The sequence below is a fragment of the Ammodytes marinus genome (assembly GCF_949987685.1).
Source record: "Ammodytes marinus genome assembly, chromosome: 7".
In the NCBI taxonomy this organism is placed as follows: Eukaryota; Metazoa; Chordata; class Actinopteri; order Uranoscopiformes; family Ammodytidae; genus Ammodytes; species Ammodytes marinus.
In genome coordinates this window covers 27254974-27268540 of record NC_137211.1, presented here as the reverse complement: position 1 = coordinate 27268540, position 13567 = coordinate 27254974, and the positions used below count along the sequence as shown (strand labels likewise).

General features: G+C 40.5%; 1 protein-coding gene across 1 annotated transcript in view; it reads left to right on the top strand.

The window, feature by feature from the left end:
- The window catches only part of lamb2l (laminin, beta 2-like), a gene marked incomplete at its 5' end in the record, with an annotated part of 39981 nt that overhangs the window by 11795 nt on the left and 14619 nt on the right, over positions 1–13567 (top strand). Inside the window, 16 exons of the mRNA XM_080030774.1 lie at positions 93–228; positions 838–911; positions 1593–1781; positions 2421–2484; positions 2848–3050; positions 3671–3791; positions 4052–4240; positions 4705–4884; positions 5418–5530; positions 5976–6055; positions 6592–6748; positions 7547–7687; positions 8452–8613; positions 9203–9324; positions 11359–11479; positions 13284–13476. Coding sequence (XP_079886900.1) covers positions 93–228; positions 838–911; positions 1593–1781; positions 2421–2484; positions 2848–3050; positions 3671–3791; positions 4052–4240; positions 4705–4884; positions 5418–5530; positions 5976–6055; positions 6592–6748; positions 7547–7687; positions 8452–8613; positions 9203–9324; positions 11359–11479; positions 13284–13476 — 2245 coding nt within the window. The remainder of the gene's footprint in view (positions 1–92; positions 229–837; positions 912–1592; positions 1782–2420; positions 2485–2847; positions 3051–3670; positions 3792–4051; positions 4241–4704; positions 4885–5417; positions 5531–5975; positions 6056–6591; positions 6749–7546; positions 7688–8451; positions 8614–9202; positions 9325–11358; positions 11480–13283; positions 13477–13567) is intronic.

Genomic DNA, 13567 nt, shown 5'->3' with positions numbered 1-13567 from the left:
CACTATCCAGCTGATATCTAAGAAGATCAGAGGAAAACATTGTGGGCTAAGCTCTTTCTCCACGGTTAATGTGTGACTTTCTGTCTTGACAGGAATCAGACAAGTGCTTTGAGTGTAACTCTGCGCATCGCTACGACCCGCACCGCCACAGGAACAGCCATCGCATCGAGAACGTCATCTACCACACAGACAACGAAGGAGACCACACCTGGTGGCAGTCGGTCAACGGTGTGTGTGTGTGTGTGTGTGTGTGTGTGTGTGTGGAGATGTTTTTATTGTTTAATCATTCTAAAGCAGTACACAAGAACATGGTCAGTGTGTCCATTGTGCTTATACAGGTGCATCTCATGAAATTTCAATTATTATGGAAAATCTCCATTCAAAAAGTGAAACTTTCACCTATTCTCGATTCTTAACCCAAATTGATACTGCTGTATGTCAGACATTTCTTTTGTTTTTATTTTGACGTTTACATCTTGCAGCTCATGGAATAAAAAATCCAGTATCTGAAAATATTTGAATATTACATAAAACAAAATAAAAAATAAAAGATTTATAATACAGAAATAATAATTCTGAAAGGTATGATTATTCCAGATGCATTTCAATGTATGTGTAATTAATCTAGAATGGATGAAAGTTTCACTTTTTGAATGAAATTACAGAATACTTTTAATTGGTATTCTAATTTGTTAGAGTACCAGTATATCCTCTTTATGTGGGGGTAAAGATAAAGGTATCTCACTCAATCAAGAACACAGTGTCTTCACCAGACCAGACTTGTACAATCATTGTGTTGTGTTGATGACAAATGAGTGACAGTTACTTCCTCCACAGGACAGGAAAGTGTCGGCATCAGACTGAACCTGGAGGCCGAATTCCACTTCACACATCTCATCATGAAGTTCAAGGTGTGTACATACATGGTTGCCATATACTGTCTGTGCTTAAGCATGTGAGAGTACATACTTGTCTAAGTGTGTGTGTGTGTGTGTGTGTGTGTGTTTGTTGTGCACACACTTTTATGTTATGGCTGCATTCCATTAGGCTTAAATCCATCATCCCACTGTTAGTAAAGCAAACAGAAAAACAAAAAGTCCAGATACAATCAGTCTGATGAGCTTCTGTCATCTGATGTCATCTTGGGAGTTTAAATATACTGTATAAGGCTAACTAAAATCCACATGTGCATTTTCAAAAGTCAACTCAAAATATTGAGAGAATATGCAGAGGAAATTAAAACGACAGACTATTCTTTTTATTATTAACCTTTATTTAAGACTGGGAAATCAATTGAATCTCATTTGCAATGGAGTCTGGTTACATACAATACATATAAACCATTAAACAACACAAAAAAGTGAAACAACAAAAGATAACAACAGAAAAACAATAAAAACAGTAAACATAAGCCAATTGTAAAAACACCCAACATCAATAACATATGAAAATAAAATCTAATTAAAAATCTAAATTTTAAAAACTATACAAAACAGTTACAGCTTTAAAAGTCAAGCTCTTAGATATTTCCGAGGAAATGTATGTTTTTTAACTCAATGGATTCTCGAAGTGTTTTCTCCTTTCCTTCACAGACTTTCCGACCTGCAGCGATGATCATCGAGCGTTCTGCTGACTTTGGCCGGACCTGGCGCCCCTACCGATACTTTGCCTCCAACTGCACCAAGACCTTCCCCAGCATCCCCTCCAGCGGCCTGCACCACATCAACGACGTCATCTGTGAGGAGCGCTACTCCGACATAGAGCCGTCCACGCATGGAGAGGTGAGACCTACAAGAGAGGGCTGATGGTGGCAGGAAGAAAGGACACACACAGGGACTTCTCACAGTCAAAAGTTAAAGCTGGAGTCATAGAATGCTTGTTGACGAAAATTATTTTTTTCCAAATCAGTGAATATGCCCTCAAGCTACACTACATGTCCGTGATGTGTGTGCTAAAGAAATCCAGTGTTAATTCAAAGTATATGGCTCTGTAAAACGGCATGTAGACAAAAGGTATGTAACCAAAGGGGGCACACTGTAACTAGCATCATACCCGTTACAGAGCCTAGGCTGTGTATTTACACTGGATTTTTTTTTCAGTGCATATATACGGACGACGGATCGTGAGGAGATATTCACGGATTATGACAAAGTGATTTTGACAACAAGCGTTCTCAAGAATTGCTGACTCCACCTTTAAAGCTGGCAATATTCTAACACTTGATTGTTGTAAACTAAATAAACAAAGAAAAACTTACTTTGCTAAGTGCCGTTTGAAGATAGTGAGGTAATGTGATGTTTTTTTTTGTGAATTTGTTTATTTGACACAATGTTTTTGGCTTGTTGTTGGAAGTGATTTTGTCTAATAGAATCTGATGGGATTTCTCTCTTTCTCTTGACTGATCTTGTTCTGTTTTGAAGGTCATTTATAAAGTTTTGGATCCCGCCATTCATGTGAAAGACCCATACAGCTTGGACATTCAAGGTTAGTGAGGAGAGTTGAGTCTGTCAATAGCAGCTGAGTCTTGTACTTTTCACCTTTACAAGTGTCCAGACAAAACCTGCTACTGAAATCTACTACCAAATCAAAAACAGCGTTATTTGAACTGATTATCTCGTTTGCTGTTGCATGTTATCTATGATCATCAGAGGAAAACATTTATATTTAAAATATCTTACCTCTTAGTTACTTTAAGTATGAAAAGTACTGCATTATTGATGCTGTTATTCACATTAACACCAGCGTCAAAAATAATGTTTGCATACTAAGGACATTTTTACATTTCATGAAATGGATTAATACCCAAACTATACGAAGCATCAAAATCAGTTTTTTCTTCCTCTCCAGAGCTTCTGCGTATCACCAACCTGCGCATCAACTTCACCAAGCTGAACACTCTGGGAGACGACCTGTTGGACCGGCGCTTTGACGTGCTGCAGAAGTATTACTACGCCCTGTATGAGCTGGTGGTGAGAGGCAGCTGCTTCTGCTACGGACACGCCTCAGAGTGTGCCCCAGTGCCAGGGGTCAGCGCCAGGGAGAGCAGGATGGTGAGCTGCTCCAATCCATCACCACAATAAGTAGTTTGACAATAATCCTGTGTGCTGTAATCATCACATGACTAAAGAGAAAGGTGTTGCCATAAGACATAAAGAGTAGAAAACAGTTGATGACTGATAGAAACTTGGGCTGCATTCCAAATCTCATACTCTTTCTTTTTTTGATTCTACCTTCCTCAGCTGATCGTAAAAAAGTATCTAGTTAGCGTGCAGTTTAGGCATACAATTGGGACACACTTTTACTTATTTATTTCATAATAACATCATATAGTGCCTTGATCTTGCCTATTGCTTATACAGTATATTCGTTGCATGCTGGTTGTTTTCATTCAGAGGCTCAGTCGATGTGACGTCATTTATGGTGAGAGTCACCCAAATAGCATGCTGATTTCAACAACAAAAAAATCTGGGTATTTTTTAAGCAATGATGCATCACAAGAATTGGGACATCCTCAATCTTTTTCTAAAATTCCATACTAAATATCAGGGAAGTATGGGGATTGGAACGCAGGGTTAGGCTTGTTTAAATTGTCCAGTGCACCATATCGTGCCGTTATCATTGCATATCAATGTTTATATTTGTGTCCTTTTTGCTAATCATCATTGGGCAGATCCATGGCCGCTGTGTGTGCAACCATAACACAGAGGGTCTGAACTGTGAGCGCTGCAGAGACTTCCACCATGACCTGCCATGGAGACCAGCAGAGGCAGGGAACCCACACACCTGCAGAGGTAGGGACAATCTACACACACACGCACGCACACACACACACACACACACACACACACACACACACACACACACACACACACACACACACACACTCACAAAATGTTGATTGGAGCATTAAACCACAATGCAATGCCAATGTGATGTCACTGGTCATTCCAACTGCCAGTGAGGAAATTGTGGTTAACATCTTACAATAAGGTCATGTTCATTTGCGCACAATTAAAATGTATTTTCTTCAATTTCTTGCTTGTTTACCCAGAGTGCAACTGTAACGGCCACTCCAACCAGTGTCACTTTGACATGGCGGTGTATCTGGCCACGGGGAACGCCAGCGGTGGAGTGTGTGACGACTGTCTGCACAACACCATGGGACGCAACTGTGAGATGTGCAAACCTTTCTACTACAAAGACCCTGTGAAGGACATCAGAGACCCAAGGGTTTGTGTGGGTGAGTACTTGTGAGCAGAATCTTTCTATGATGTGGTGTGATCATGTTTCCACTGCGTTTGCTGTGTATAACCTGTGTAAACAAGACTGCAGCAAAGGTGGAAACAAACCTGAGATCATTTCTAATCGAACCAAACGCGGCGTGCGAGTATGTGCTTCTCAGCTTATTATGTATCAGATTAACTATTAGGATGTTTTTTCAAGAATAACCCAGCCTTTCCATCCATTTCCTACCGACCACCCCAACCCAGGCCACAGTGAGAAACAAAAAAGAAAAAAATGGCAACATGCAGAGAGACAACATGCAGGGAGATAAAAAATAAATAAAATTTAAATTAAATAAATTGAACGAATGCATTGAATGACTAAAACAAAGAGAGAGACAAAATAAATAAATTGATTAATTAAACCTCGCATGCTTTGTCCCCTTCTCTCCCTCTGTGTATGTTTCCCTCTGCCCTGCAGCCTGTGACTGTGACCCAGTGGGCTCCATGGAGGGAGGGGTGTGTGACAGCCACACTGACCTGGACATGGGGATGATCTCTGGACAGTGTCGCTGCAAAGCCAACGTCAAAGGCACGCGCTGCGACGACTGCAAAGAGAGTTACTATGGCCTGAGCCAGTACGACCCCCTGGGCTGCCAGCGTACGTATCTGTGTTTGTCTGTTAGGGAAAGGTTTGGTGTTAGAACAGGGACGAAAAATGCTATCTGTCTGCATTCAAAGCCTCTGGAAACCTGGTCTACAACATACAATAGTAAACATCAATACATTATATCAATTTTGGGTGTCTCATTAAGCTTGAACAAAATCTGCTTGAAAATAAATGTTAATAAATATTAGAAAACTTTTTTACCGTCCAGACTGTTAGACAGGGCTGTGTGTGCGTGGCCCTTACAATGGTCTCCGTGGCAACAGTCATTGTTTTTATAGAATGTTAGCGCAGAGAGCTACCCTGATTGGTTCAAAATACTTATTGTGTAATAAGAACCAGAGCATAGCCTGCCTCATCTAAAATTAATATCTGTATAAAGTTTATATAACTTAAATGAAATTATCTTTCATTTGGATTGATAAAGTATGCCTAACTCTTGCTTATTAGGGTTCACAGGGGCTTTAAGATCACTATTTATTATTTATTTTATACAATTTTATTTTGTTTGTGTGTGTCTTCATCAGCTTGCAACTGTGACCCTCGTGGTATCATCATGATGGGAGCTCCTTGTGACCAGATCAGTGGGGACTGCTCCTGCAAAAGATACGTTACTGGACGCTACTGCAACCAGTGTCTGGTCAGTAACAACTGTTGCATGAAACATGTTAGCTAACTGTTCCTTTCATGTCAGAAGTTCAGGCTAATAATTAGCATTAGTAACTGTTAATGTTAAAGAAGACGAATATGCTATGTGAGCGTTTTATAATGCCCTGTCAGCTGCTCTTTGACAGCTGGGATGTTTTTCATTAACTTTGTGCACAACTTACTGTAAATTAATGCTTTCTTTATACAATTGGCCTAAACTCTTTTTACTGTTTGTCAGACTGTCAAAGTAATGACTCAGTTTTTTCATCAGCCAAGGAAATAGCAAATAAATACCATTGTGGTGGTATAGGAGCGTATTACATTAGATTACAACTGCACAAGCTATAAAAGGACAACAGAGCCTCACACACCACACATACAGTACAGTAGACAGTGAGTGTGTATCCTGGTTTTGAAGTCTATTTCCCTCGCTGTAGCCTGAATACTGGGGGCTCAGTAACGACCTGGCCGGATGCAGATCATGTGACTGTGACTTTGGTGGAGCCTTCAACAACAGGTATGGTTTTATCTCCTCATATCTCCCTGTAAGAAAGAGATACTTTGTGCCAAATGGTATATTCAGGTATAAGGTATATATAGATTAGAGTTGACCAGAGATATAGAGTGACCAGAGAGTGAAATAAAAGATCAGTCGGTATTAAAAAGGTGCACTACGTAACTTTGAACGTGTCAGAGAAGTTACAATTTTCTTAGGAATATTCTCATAACTGAATAAACACATTCTCACAGAAAAATTGGATCCCTGGGACACTGTTTGAAGCTAGAAAAGCTACCTAAAAAGTTTCACTGATGTTATTTACAGCAGCAGGGCCCACAGTTTGGTTTACAAACATATTCAAGACTTACATTTAATTGCAGGTGCCTCAAAACGGTGTTTGATTTTCCGTGATAGAATTATTCAAGACTAAGAATAACATGTAGAGTAAATATATTTTGAACACTAACAGCAGGCTCAGCAAATGTAAACACATCCCCCTCCCCTGAAACTGCATAGTGCACCTTTAAAGTTTGCCTATTTGTCTGTTGCTTTAGGTGCATGATGGATAGCGGCCAGTGTGACTGTAGAAGGCACCTGATTGGTCGACAGTGCTCAGAGGTTCAGCCGGGGTATTTCTGTGCTCCGCTCGACTTCTACAAATATGAGGCTGAAGATGCCACCGGACACTCTCCTGGTGACGCTGTACTGCCGGTGAGTATACACTGCTATGATTCAATGGCTCTCTCATTCACATGTTAGCTAATCCTACTATAACTCTGATAATAAACGTCCAGCGAAAGGTGTGTGTACGTCTGTGTGGGTTGTGGCCATAAGGTTGCACGCACGGCCACCATTCATATGGTATATAAGTATATAATATAATTATACAGTATTTTGCTATTATGGACTCACTTCACTTTTTTATTATGTACCTGGTTTTGCTCAAGTTCATTAACACATGTCGCAACATCACTGAAATGAGCCTATTTGTGATAAGAGGAGATATGTCTTTGATAAATAGGGGGTGTACATGACGCTACAAATTGAGTTTACACGCTAAAAAACAAAAAAAGAGGTAGAAAATATGGAGGGGTACAACAATCAGAGTCCCTCATTTTTGTGCAAATTTTAAAACTCCACAGCTGAACTGACCCGTAAAAACAACAGACAGTAGAACAGATACCGGCCTGTCACAACTAATTACTCCTACACACACACACACACACACACACACACACACACACACACACACACACACACACACACACACACACACACACACACACACACACACACACACACACACACAGAGCCTCACATTCTTTCGACTCTCTGTCATGCTCCAATAATTCTGGGCCCAGCATGGCTCTTTCAGCTCTTGTCTTGTCATTATTTTCACTTTTGGAACAAGCGAGCTGTGCCGGATGAACTCCTGTAGAAGTGTTGCTTTTAGTTGTATTTAAAATGAACCAGAGCTTACCCCTCTCTCTCTCCCCCTCTCTACCCCAGGGTAAAGTGCGTCCCCAGGCAGAGACGGACTGTGTCCAGCACCTCAGTAACCAGCTGCGGAGACACCGGCGCCACCGTCACATGACCAACTCACAGCAACACCGCGCAGCACTCAGACGCATCCGCCAGCTACAACAGACAGTAGGGCATTTTGCTTTCATTGAGTCACTGATTTCATCCATATGCTTTGGTAGAACAGGGTGGTTCAAGTGTTAGCAAGTGAGAACACTTTTTTAACTGGTCCATATTTTTAGATATACAGTACATGCTCCCACTAAGGCCATGTGAGTGCATAAGTCTACCTTTGCCTCCTGATCCTAAGTTATTAAGCATGTGTGTCATAGGTTGTGATCATATCTATATGCCTTTTTTGGGTTTGTCTTATTTTAACAAAGGTTGGAGCTGTGAAAATGTCTTTGGAGGCCAGAAGAGGTGAAAGAATCCAGTGTAATTCACAAATAAGCAGATCCTGATGTTGATCTACACAACAAAACATAATTAATGAATCACAACATAATTAATAAATGCTTTGTTGTTATGTTAAACTTCTAAAAAAAAATCTGTGAATATGTATGAGTGTAGGGATATTTGGAGTCCAGTGTTCAAGACAATTGAAAAATAATTGAAAAAACATTTCTTTAGCTCACAGTACAAAACTTTAGTCAATGTTCATATTTATCACCAAGACCGAAGAATGCCAAATGTTGGATTCAAGACGGGCAGTGTCACAGCAGAGTAGAGAAAAAGAACATAGGAGAAAAGGCTGCTGAAGGAACATGAAGGTATGATTGTAGCTCTCTAGATATGTACACTATGGCTTGTTACAAAGAAGCCTGCACTGCAATTCACAAAAACCTTACCTTCATTTTTATGCCAGACCTTTATTATTTGTGTGTCCCTTTCAGCCGGATGTGAGGGTTGTTCATAGGGAGCACACTCCCAGTCACATGGTGTCCTGGACGGGCCCTGGGTTTGCCCGCGTTAAAGATGGTGCCGGCCTGGTCTTCACCCTGGACAACATCCCCTACGCCATGGAGTATGACATCATGATCCGCTATGAGCCTGAGGTGAGTGTGTGTGTGAGACTGTGGACCAAGACCCATACTGAACTGTTGTCAATCTCTTTATCTATATTAATGAGACATAATCTTCAAGGGATAGTTCAGTATTGTAAAGTGGGGTTGTGTGAGGTGCTTATACATAGTACGTTTGTGGTCTTATTGAGATGATAAATGTTGGATTTCTTCAGTGCTGATACGCTACACTGCATCGTTGCAAGTTGGAGTTATAATACATGGCCGAACTTCCCTTGAAAAATTGCAAAAATAAACAGCTGCTGGCCCTACAGTACATCAATGTGCAAATAGGCAGTGAAAAAATCCTACATTTAGCATACAGTTCAACATACAGTATATTTATTTTTTTAGGTAAGCATTTATTTACGTGCCGAAAAAACTATTTTTCAGCTGGCCACCCTGTAACAATACAAAGCTGATTTCCGCTACAGCGACGTCTCCCATAAACTCCTTAAAAATACTGTGCTGACCGCCATCAACCTAAGGCATCAGACTTACTATGCAAAAGGACCTCATACAACCTCACTTCAAAAATACTGAACCATCACTTTAATGAGTCTTCATCTGACTTGATGTGTAGTCCACAGAGGACTGGGAGGCCATTGTCAGTATAACATCTGTGAATCTGCCGTCCAGTCTACGCTGTGGAAACCTGCTGCCAACTGAACAGCTTTACACAGTGACCCTGCCACACCGCAACAGGTACACCAACCTTCTATGTGTATGTGTGTGTTTCTATGAGTGAGGGGCCAGGGATGTTTGTTCAAGTCACTCAAGGATTAGTTCAGGTATATTCAGGGTGCTTTGTGTTGTTCAATAGCTCACACAGAACTGCATCATTCCATTGTTTTCACTTAAACTTGCCCAGGCTTGTATGAGTATTTGTACTGGTCTTCTACTGTAGCGTGGGGTATTTGTCTTTGTTTGACCGGGCGATATGAGGGGAAACATACCAGACCGCCTGTGGAAGAATCAGGGTCAGTGATGACAGGAAGGAAGCATATTTTCTTTAGAGTGGGAAAAATCAGAAGGGATCCAGAAACAAGGATGTTGAGATGACAGTCCTTCAATACCACTCATGACTGAGATGTTTTGAAGTGAAGCAGGCTTTTTTCATCTGTTTTATTGGATGCATCTTAAGTTATTCCCAATAAGTTAGATTCAGTGACCTCCTGCATTTCCTCATTTTGGAAGTTGATTCCAAATGTTTCAGGTGAGCTTTTTTTGTGTGATTGAGAGACACATTGAAACAGTTTCGTATTCAGTACTAGAGGAATAGGTTCCAGCCACGGATGGACATCATCCAGGCATACAGTTTGGACCTCAGCGGCCTTGCTAGATGACTTGGCAGATGTATACATCATTGTATCATCTGTGTTAAGCTGGAACCTGGCCAGGGGGCAGCTTCAAAACAAATCCTCAATAATTAGACTAAAAAGCAGTGGACCGAGTATTGTACCTTGGGGTATGCCACATTTAGTTGTACAAAAGAGATCACTTTTCTTGATTCATGACACACCCCAAGTCATACCACGGAGACAGTTAACTGTTCTCAAGTTGCCTCCTTTTACATGCCTGTTCATTTAGGCCGAACGTCATTCACTTGAACTCATATTAAATGATGACAAAGCAGTGTTTTCCATTATATTGATCTTTTGATATGAATAGCTTATTGCACTTCAAAGTCAGCCCTTTAGACAGATTACTGCAGATCAGACTTTATTAGGTGTTAATTATCCCTAGAGAGGAATCAGGGAAGCAATAATAGGATCTAAGATAAAGCACAGGGAAAGACTAACACTAAGACTGTTTAGTTTCAAGCTGCTGAAAAGCCTTTTCAGAGCCTCAGCTCATCTGGAACTAAGAGGTCAGGCCCTGCCCGGATCTGGCTGTCTCAGCGGACCGTAGCTTGCTTCCATTCTCTTCTATGGTTGGTCTGTCAGCCAAAACCAATTAGCAAAGTTAGCCCAAAACACAGGCATAGAGGTGGGGAGCCGAACGCAGGTAGAGAGTCCCCCCTGGTTAACAGTGGGTGCTTTAGAAAGAGACAACAAGTCAGGCATTAAAGAAGGAAATACCATGGAATACAAACAACATTGACAACAGATAGAGTTGATATGTTTAATTTTGCAAACTCAAAAAGATACAAAATCAATTGTATTGCACATCATGTTTGTGTAGCCGTCAGCTGTTAATGCCAAAGCGTACGTTAAAATGACAGACAAACACTGTTGTTAAAAAGTTTTAAAAAATTCCAAAAAATTTGATCACATGTAGAAATTCAACTACAATTTTAAAAGCAAATGTATAGTTTTATCTTTAATGTACAATAATAACTAAATATTTGTCCATCTAAGTGGGTGAAACGAAGAAAGGCTCTATCACTGTATTAATGCCCTGTTCTATCGGTCCTTCTATGAAACTCGGATCATTGATAGAAAACATTGAAGAAAATGTAAAAATAAAGCATGTCAGCAGTATGCAATTATGTCATCGGTCAATGAACATATTGTAGCCACTGCTGATTGGTCAGCATAAGGCAGATGAAGAATTGTCATGTGTTTAACTCTGCTGCTGGATCTTATGAACAGGCGAGTGTTGTAGGGCAGAAGAAGAGAGAAATAAAAGGAGATATGCAATCGCACTAGAATCAGACACACTATGGCATGTATGAGTATAGATGCACTGTATGTATTTATCTATTCAATGGTTTTGTTTTGCATGATGTTTTTCCAGATACATCCAGATGCCCAGGCCATTCTGTTTCGAGCCCAGCAATCGTTACGTGGTGGCAATCAGGTTCCAGCGTCATGGGGTCACGCACAGACACCTCACCGCCTTCATTCTGATTGACTCGGTAAGCTCATAGGATGTCATTCATTATCATTACACACCTTAAGTCTGTTTGAAAGGAAGCCTACATCACCATGGCTTTAACAGAGCCTTTAGTAATGCAGCTGTAATGAGGTTACATTTAAGAATGACACAACAATAATTTCAGGACATCATTTCATTGCGTCACACCATTATGGTTCCCCCTAGTGGTGGAAACGGAACCGTTGAATTTATGTAGACTTGGGATCATCTTTAACAATAAATTATTTAAAGATTAATTAATAAATAAATAGAGACATTAAAGTAATTTTTTAGATCACTATGACTTGTTAAAGGTGCACTATGTAACCTTGGGTGCGTCAGAGAAGAGCACATTTTGTAAGGTTTATTTCCACAGCTGAACAAACTAACTTTCCTCAAAGTAAAATTGGATCACTGGAACACTGCTTGAAGTTACAAAGCTACTTCAAAAGTTACTGTTTCACTGTTGTTGTTCACAGCAGCAGGGCCCCACAGTTTGGTTTAAAAACAGATTAAGGTTGGGTTCCAAGTGCATCAAAATTATATGGTTTTGATTAATGATATTAAAGCGGCAACGAGTAACATTTAAATATCTTTTAAACAGCCTCATGTTTCCTCTCATAATCATAAATTACCTTTAACAGCAAACGAGACCATCAGTGCAAAGAAAGACGTTTTTATATAGTTTTTATTACTGCATTTGATCTGGTCGTACACCCAGTCCGATTTTCGGTTCACGCGTGCATGCTCTATGGTCACATATCCGCATTGGTCGCAGATTTCAGTGTGGCGCAGCAACGTGAATTGAGAAGCCTATGGCTCCAGGTGAGGGAAGGGAAGCGGGAGCCTTGTTTGAGACAGTTGTTTGTAGTCATAATGACTGATAACGGGGCTGAACCATCAAAGAAAAAAAAGAAAATGCAATGAAGAAAAGCTAAAAGGAGTGTGATAGTGATAGGCGGGCGGGAGGGCGTTGCCAAGCAACGTATACACAATTTCACGGAGCGAACCTAGACTGCAGTGTTTACTCCTAAATGAATGAGCGGTAGCCTACTAAAACACAGTTTACTTTGCCTCACCAGCATCATCAGATGACCATTATTCATCTGAAATAGTCATTATTTACAACAACATAAACACATTACCTCATCGTGATCCATAGACTACTAACTAACTGCCATCTGACGGACACGGACTCGTTCAGCTACGTGAGAGGTGACAATGCATCAACTCATTGCAATCAGGTGTGTTTAGCACTTACTGGCATTAGTTGATGCTGTGTCACTAACCACTCTCTGGAAGCCGAAAAGAGTCCGGTGCCCTCACACTTTCAACACACGGAGACGCACCATATTGCTTCCTGATTATTTGAATCTTGCTCTCCCCGCACGAGCTAGAAAACAGCTGGCGTCGTAAAAATACTACCGCTTTTGTTCAAAGGTGTCGCCAACGTGCCGACTTACTCGTAGTAGCTTTAAGATTGAAATAATAATAATTAAAAATAATACTAGAATTACATATAGAATATATGTTTTGTAAACTTCCTGGAAGCTTTGCAGTCCCCTGAAACTGCATATTGCACCTTTAAAATAAAGCACATTTCTAAAAAAAAAAATCTAAAAAATTCAAAAAACCTGACCTCTGAGCTATGAGTTGTTATCTCTGTGAAACCCATTTTCGATTGCTATATTCTGTCTTTAGTGCAATATAATTGTTGGCTTTACTATGGCTCATTATCCAACATATTTACATCCATACATAGCTTTAACTACAGGACAATCCCTCCTGTTTTTCCCCCCCAATAGCTGGTTCTGATCCCCAAATACACTGAGCTTCCTGGTTTCCAAGGCATTGAGCCCGAGGCGGAGCAGCGGCGGGAGGAGATGATCCGCTACATGTGTCTGGATTCCTTCATGATCACGCCCATGCCCGCCCTGGCTGAGATGTGCTCCAAACTCATCTGTAGTATTTCATCTATCATTCACGATGGTGCTATTGGTAAGTATAGATGGAAAAATGCACAAACGAAACAAGCACAGATTTAGAGGATGCTGGAGCAAACGTTTTACATATCTCATATAGCCTAATC